General features: G+C 33.6%; 1 protein-coding gene across 1 annotated transcript in view; it reads right to left on the bottom strand.

Annotated features, from left to right (window-relative positions):
* Nucleotides 1-420: 420 nt before the first annotated feature.
* LOC102805317 (AP-5 complex subunit beta-1-like) overlaps nt 421-8534 on the bottom strand; it is a 158826-nt gene continuing 150712 nt past the window's right edge. Inside the window, exon 23 of the mRNA XM_085504580.1 lies at nt 421-2392. Coding sequence (XP_085360706.1) covers nt 2220-2392 — 173 coding nt within the window. The 3' untranslated portion in view covers nt 421-2219. The remainder of the gene's footprint in view (nt 2393-8534) is intronic.

The raw sequence follows: 8534 nt of genomic DNA, 5'->3' as shown, positions 1-8534 counted from the left end.
TAAAAGTATGGGGTAATTCCCCTATTCATTTTTATGCTATAGTGTCTATTTTTTATAGATTTTATAGATGGCAATGCCTCTATAATTATTGCAATCTGTTCAGTCTCCTGATTTAAAAATAGGGCTAATTAAACTGCAGTTCCATAATGCAGAAAATTTGTCTGACTTTAAAACTAAACTAAATATTTTGGCAATTGAATTAATGAGATATGGTGCACCAGGTTTTAACATTTCATTTAAAATCATGTCATTACCTGAGGTTTTACCTAATTTGACTTGTATGTTTCCTTTTAAGCCACTTCATAGGCTAATAATATATTATTTACTGGCCGAGGATCCTGTTACTGGCTATTTGGTGGACAGCCTTCAACATTTTGAATATTCCATAACACAAACATTTTGAAATAATGACATATTACCTGAAACACTGTTATATTTTTAATGTCTCCACAGTTTTAAGTACATACTGTACTATTCTTGTACATTTAAATGTTATTTAATTCCCCTTAAAATATTTTTTTAATATTAAATTAATACATTTTATTCCAATGAACTTCTGTATTAGCTGCTTGTACATCTGATTTACAATAAAATGCTAGAATACTACAAAGTTATTGATCTATTTTGAATGTACGCAAGTGTATGAATGATGTATGAACAACGGCACTTGGTGGTGTGGAGAGCTGACTCACAAACAATAAATGATCTACATCAGTACCATGTGTATATGAATACCATTATGGCTTGTCGATGTACCTACTTTGAACTAAAATGGTTAAGGACACATTATAATGAAATCAACATGGCTGAAGAAAACATGTCTTGCCTTTGTACCAAATGTAAAAATAGGCCAATGGCCTGTTGCTCAACGGCTATTGTACAAAAGATTAGTGCTGTATATGACAAATACCCCAAAAGGCAGTGAGTGAGACAATAAAACATAATGCTAAAAGTGGATTTTTTTACGAAAAAAACAGAAATATTCAATAAAATTATAATCAAAGAGAACTTAAAAAGAACTCCAGCGTGTTGAGAGAATAACATAACATGATATTTGCAATTATCTGAATTCGTAATACATGTATATACCAAGTTTTGTTGAAATATTCATGTGCGACTCATTGAAAACACACTGACATCGCAAGCTGATTTCGCCAGACCGAACGTTGGGGCTCAGTGACGGCACATGCATTGTTTACATTTTTTTTATCGTGGCGGAATAAGCTTGAGGGAGAAATAAAACTCTGGCAGGGAGAATGCCACAACTTTTTGTTTAAATTTGTACTTTTAAATGAAATATCGCCAAACAACCACACAAAGTTGTCAATGGAATAATAAACACATGTATGCCTATTAAACACCAAAGCATTGAAAATAGTGGTTAGTTGAAATTTCAATTTTAACCAAAAATTACAAAAATATTTGCCAAAATTAGAGAATTAAAGATATGACCATGCAATGAACAAATCTAGTAGATGTCAACACAAGGCACATACACACCAAGTATCAAAGCATTCAGGCTACCGGTTTTGAAGAAGAAGTCGAAAATATAATTTTTGACCCAAAATGACCATTTTAAAATATGCGCCAAAATTTGGAAATTGAAAATTTCCTTACCAAATTAACAAAACTGATAGAGGACAACCCAAGGCACATGCACTATCAATATCAGCACTGTAGACCACTTAGTATCATCGGAGCATAGAAGAAATCCTAGAGTTTTGGGGGGTAATTTGCATAATTTTTAGCAGATCGACTTCTCATGAACAAATTACCATCTACACTCATCAAGGCATCCACACACCAAAAATCGAGTCAAACGGTTTGGCGGTTTTTGAGAAGGCACGCACGCACGCACGCACAGACAGACAGACAGATAGACAGACAGACAGATAGACAGACAGATAGACAGATACCAAATTAGAACAAAATTGAAATCAATCTCCAAATAAACACTACCTGTCTATCATATGACAATTTCATTGGGTGATAACTATACAGGTTTGAATTGTAAACATATGGTTGGGTATAAAGATAAAATAGAGTGTAATCATAGAAAATTTGGAATTCACATTTCCTAGGTAGGATACAGATACTGCAATGCAATGCCACAAAATATGGCATGCTGTAACGGATGTATAATAACAGCAAGTATTTCTTGTAAAGCAACATTCCGGAGTACGTCCAGGTATTCCCTTACAGCTAAACCTTGAAAAGTTTTATGATGCATGCTTTCTCTCTAACTGGTGAAGATACTTGTTCATCAAGGCCAATATTTTCCAATTATCTGTTGCTATGGAGATGACAGTTGTATCAAACGATGGTTTCATCTTCATCAGTAGATGGGAAGATGGTGGAAGGAATATTCCTACTTCAACGTTACTGGGAATGTCTAAAGAAAATATAATGAGAATAATAACAGCAAGTTTCTGAGGCAATAGTAATAGTTGTAGTAATGATTTCAGTAATTATCTAAACATCAATTTAGGTAACAATACATGCATGTTCTCTACCACCTAGGACATTCATTTTACTTGTTGTTTACACAAAGGCTAATTGACAAATTACAGACTGAATATATATAACATGGGGCCCAGGGGCACCGAAGTCCTTTGGAATTAAGTAGAACATGGGTCTGGTAATTGATACATCAGAGCAGTTGTTTTGTTAGTATGGGCCAGGAAACTTTGAGTGAACAGTGGGCTGTGGGAGACGAAACCTCAAGTCACTGATGGAGGTGAACATGTTAGCCAAAGTGCCACTCAGGTTCTTGGGATAGTAGAGGACCCAGAATATTCTTTATGCAAATTTACCTCATTAATTATGCATGGTTTTACCAAAATCTTATCAGAATTTGCATGTTCCATAATATCAGACTTGTTTCATCTGCATATGATGATCGCTTCTAGAGATATCATTTGAACAAGTTTCCCACACAGACAGACCGAGCGCTCATTTTGTGCACATTGCTGACATAAGCTCCCCTTTGTGCAGAGCACAACTGGAGCCAAAAATGACAACTGATTTAAACATTAAAATATTTATTAACTTTTCTAAATTACAATACATTTATTCAACTCAACTTTTTTAACAAAGTACAAGGCAGGATGGCTACCTTGGCCAGAGCAGTTGCTCTGGCAATACAACACATCTTCTTTCTTGCCATTTTGATACTGTGAAGGTATATAATACATAAAGAACTTATGATGATTAAATAAAATGGCACAAATAGTAACCATTAGAAGCATAGACAGGCAGGGCTTTTACTGTATACATAACTACAGGACTTGACAAATTGTGAAAACATTTTACAGAAGCAATTAACATTTTACAGTAAAAACAATTAAGTGCCCTGATGGTGGACTGAGCTCTGCTGGTATATTGTCAGTGGAATACTGTAACAAGACTGGTTCACTGTAATAGAACAAGGATTTTATCAGGGCAAGTGAATTTTCAAAGCCTGATCTGAAGATACTATAAGCTTCCATCAAAATAAAATCAAGATTTTGACAGGACATGAGCAAAGTGCATGCATATACAATTTAATAAATACTGACATGTTGGTTTGGAGAATGTGAAAGTATTAATTTGGGGCACAAACAAATTTTATTAAACTTTAATAATGAGTGCAAAACAGCAATATTGATATGACTAACTCTGCTTGCTCAATTTCATTGACAGAGGCAAAAAGTAAACTGTTTGATTAAAAACACTGCCCCATCATCATGTTCCCTCTAAACAAATTTGGCACTGAGCAACTTCAGCAATTTATACTTGAAAACCTTCTTGAAGTGTACATTTTTACTACATAATGAAATTTATGGAAAAGTTGCTCAAATGGATGAATTTCACTGAACAACATGGTCATCTCACTGAGCAAGTTGTGTGCACATGAGGCTTAGAGGGAACACTTGCCCCATGTGACTACCAAATCCATTTGTGTCAGGGAAGAACAGGGTAGATATCCAATTTGAATAAATATAGTTGAACTCTGGTGACCTTGCCCTTTGTTATATAATATAATTCCCTTTATCATAGTTTGATTCAATATAAATATGCATTGTCATAATTAATTTTGAATACAAACAAGTTTTGGGGTTGAACCAACAGTGGGGAATCGGCCTACCGAATGTCCTTAAAAGATGTAAATATCTTACAAAAACATTTGCCTTATTTGTTTAATTATTTTAAAGGACATAATTTCCAGCTTTATTTGGAAAACGGTTATACACATGTTTTGTTGACTTTAGAAAGGCTTTCGACAGCATCTGGAGGGATGCACTCTTTCTGAAGTTACAAAACAGTGGTATCACGGGGAACTTTTATGAAATAATAAAATCTATGTATAAGGATATTAAATATAAAATTAAATTGTCAGAGGGTATAACTGATGGATTTCAGTCTACCTGTGGAGTTAAGCAAGGCTGCAATTTATCACCAACTTTATTTAACATTTTTCTGAACGATCTGCCAGAATTATTTGGGGATCAAATTGATAAACCAGTTATAATGGGCGAGAAACCTATAAATTGCATCCAATATGCAGATGACCTTGCACTTATTTCAGAAACGGAAGACGGCCTACAAAGCTGTCTGAACAAATTAAATGACTATTGTATAAATTGGAATTTAGAAGTAAACGTAAAGAAAACTAAAGTCATGGTATTTAAATGCAGCAACAGACTGATTAAAAACATGAATTTTAAAATCAACAACCAAGACATAACAGCTGTTAGCGAGTTTTGCTATTTAGGGGCAATATTTACTCCAAATGGGAAATTTAAAACAAACTTATCTATGTTAAAAAATAAATCAATGAAGGCTCTTTTCAGCATCAGACAAACAGTCTTAAACCACAAAATAATCTCACCAGCACTTAGTTTGAAAATTTTCGACCAATTAATTTCACCTATACTCATGTATGGTGCAGAAATCTGGGTCAATGAAATCACAACTGACAGTAACAGTTTAGAGCAAGTTTGCAGTCATTTTTACAGGTTTATCCTAGGAGTGAGTAAAATGACGCCAATTAGTGGTTTGAAAGCAGAACTTGGTAGGTTACCAGTAAAATTAAAAATTAATTTGGCTCAAATTAAATACTGCCATAGACTATATAGTCTGCCAGATAATCACATTTTAAAATTAGCCCTGGATGAAATGATAAAAATTAATTCAAACTGGGTAAGGACTATTAATGCTACACTGGGACATGATCTAATTAAAATAAAAAATGATCACAATATGGAAAATTGGAATCAAATACTAAAAAAAGTAAAACTCAGACTATCTGAGTTTTATATTCAAAGATGGAGAGAAAAACTAAATTTCAGTGAAACCAATGAAAATAGGGGAACAAAACTGAGAACATACAAACTATTCAAAGTAAGCTATAATATGGAAAATTATTTGCAAAACATTTCAAATTTCAGCCTCAGGAAAATGCTTTCAAAATTCCGTCTGAGTGACCACAACTTAGAAATAGAATTAGGTAGAAGAACAAAGCCCAAAATAGAATTAGAAAATAGACACTGTAATAAATGTAACACTAAAGCATTAGGAGATGAAAAACATTTCCTGCTATTTTGTACTGGCTATATAGAACAAAGAAAAAAACTGTTTGATAAGTGTTCAATAAATATTTACACAATGGATGTGAATTCCATATTTAAAAAGATTATGGAGAATAATATAGCTTTAGCAAAATACTTAAAGAGCAAAATTTTTAAAACCACAGAAAGTAATTAATTTATTTTTTTTTTTTTTTTTTTTTTTTATTTTATTTTACTAACATTTTATTTTTATCTCTTATGTATTGTATGTATTTATGTTCCTTACCATACAAAAACCCTCTGAAGGTTTTTTAGTAGTGTAATAAAGTTATTATTATTTATTCAAAGTAATTCAGATATTTTAGTATAAAAACAAATGTCTCATTGCAAAAAAAAAGTGCTGCATTTAGATGTGAATAGATTCATAAAACATGCAAGATAACAGAAAATTTTAGCTGGCTTTTGTCCAAGTATTTTGTACAGGTGTCTGTCAAAAATTAATGATTTACTGAGACAAATATGAACTGCCTCATTGTGTGACTACTGTATTATATGAAAAGTAAAAAAAAAACACCCTTTATGAATAGCTATCATGTTGCAAGCTCTGCTTTGTATGCAAATCAACTTAAATAGTTAGTTGGTGTCCAGTCAGTGGCCTTTGATGTGTATCACCAGTGATCAGTCAAGTAGAAACAGTCAAAATATTTTATCAGATTTTCTCAATTTTTGCATGATATTTTCATACAGGACAACGCCGGACAAAATTTTTCCCTTAATATACCTTTCCCTTCCATCTTTGATGGCACGGGCAAGGTAAAAATAATGATTGCACAAATAAAATACTGGCATAGACAGACCAGGCATTCGTCCACTATCAAAACAATATGTAATTTAGCTATTAAGTTGCATATGCAAATCATCCACACTAGCAACATGACATGCAGATTACATCTGTGAACAGTGAAGGGTCCAAATCGCTAAATTACAGGATTACTCAGAATAGATATTAACAACATTAATTATCAGAAAAGTATTAACAAAAGTCGTTTGATCACAAATATTCATAATTGGACTCCATAATAAAACGAAACACTATTAAAATGGCAGAGGCAACGATAAATTCACGCTACTTACCAGGAAAGTTGAGCGAGAGTGAACTACTTTCGGGTCATAACCAATCATGTCAAAAAATGACCAATCACGTTTCGTGTACTTCAGAAGTTCAGTGAGTTGTCTGTCATGACATCACATGCGATGAAAGCTGACTGGACGGTGCTGTTTTTTGAAAAGAAATGAAATTTCCCCCTTCCTGGCATTATTTAATAAAAGTATATTAGTCTTTACGAGTTTTGGATATATATCAACATAATGCTATCGTCGAGTTCGATTTTTTCTTCAAAATGTTTAATTTGAAAACGACAAGTTAACAACATCAAGTCGCGTTTTGATTGTGTTTTATGGTTCACGGGGCCAAGAAAACAATGTCAGTACCTACCGATGATGTTGAATAATATTTTTGTGTTTGATTCCATTTACCCACTGACTGATTGACCGCATTACGATTTTGTGTGCTTCGCACAGACCATGGAACTAAAAAAACTCCATGCACAGACCACCTACGCTCAGGTGAAGCGAACGGTACTCTCAGTGAAATATCTAGCCATGTTTACAGCACCCTACAGTTTTTAGCGGCCGGAGCAACAGGCATTTACACAGGGCTGTACAATTTCATACTGTTAGTACCGGTTTAATATTCTCTAAGTGAAACTCCTTAAAAACATGTCAGTATCTTCTGATGATGTTGAATAATATGTTTGCGCTCAGATCCCTTTTGAGGTTTGTGTTTGATTCCCTTTACCGACTGAAATGATTGACCACATTACGATTTCATGTGCATTTGCACAGACCATCCACGCTCAGGCGATGCGACGGTACTCAGTGCAATGTTGCACTATCAGCACCGGTTTAATATTTTCTCAGTGACAGCAAAACAGCGCAGCAAGTGTTCAATTCGTCCAATAACACACACTACTTTATTAAGACAGCGCCCATGTAATAACAAATACACATCACGCATTGTATTCTATCAAAACAATTATTATACTGTAATTTTCATAGCGAAATTTGAGACATCGAATCACACTGACATATCGTCCAATGGTCGTTTTATGCGTATCTGCGCATGCGTGATAAATTCAAATTAGTACTATTTAATCTATCAATAAACGAATAATTTGTACGATAAACCATCACAACATACATGAACACATCAAATAATATACATTCTGTATTATGAAACTACAATTTGATAAGAGAAGTGTGTATCAGAAAAAATAACACAAAATGTTTACTATGCAAATTGTGCCACTCACCATGTATGTTAATTGGACAGAGATTACCTACACTAGAAAAGCCTGATTTTGGGGGGTTTTGGGGCCAAAAAGTAATTTTTAAAATGATTCAAGCCAAATAAGAAAAAATGCCCTGGAGATATTCAGACAAGCTATCATAATGCCAAGTTTCAGAAAAATAGACTGAAGGGTTTTTGAGATATATTTGTCTCCAGCACACGGCCTACGGCACATGGCCTACGGCACACGGCCTACAGATTGTGAAAGCGTTGGTCCAAAGGACTAATAATATATATTCATTAGCTTCATTGATAAATTTGTATCACATATGTATAGGGACAACATCTTCACACTAACAGCTGACTTTTTTAAATAAATATTGTTACATTAGTTCTGGAGAACTTGACATCACAAAATTAACACGACACAGCACAGCACAATTATCTCAGATTTGACATGGAAGTAATTGTATTCAATCACAAAAAACATATTTATCTCATTGAATTCTGCCAAAAATAAATACAGGACTGATTTGAACATCATTATAATGTAACATTACTGGAAATTACATGTACTTGCTGCATACATGTATGTATGGTTTTGACAATTTTTTGTATGCTATAGCTCTTTCAGT

The sequence above is a fragment of the Saccoglossus kowalevskii genome, chromosome 10, assembly GCF_978046115.1.
Source record: "Saccoglossus kowalevskii chromosome 10, keSacKowa6.1, whole genome shotgun sequence".
In the NCBI taxonomy this organism is placed as follows: Eukaryota; Metazoa; Hemichordata; class Enteropneusta; family Harrimaniidae; genus Saccoglossus; species Saccoglossus kowalevskii.
The sequence above is the reverse complement of the archived record's forward strand: the minus strand, read 5'-3'. Positions and strand labels throughout refer to the sequence as shown.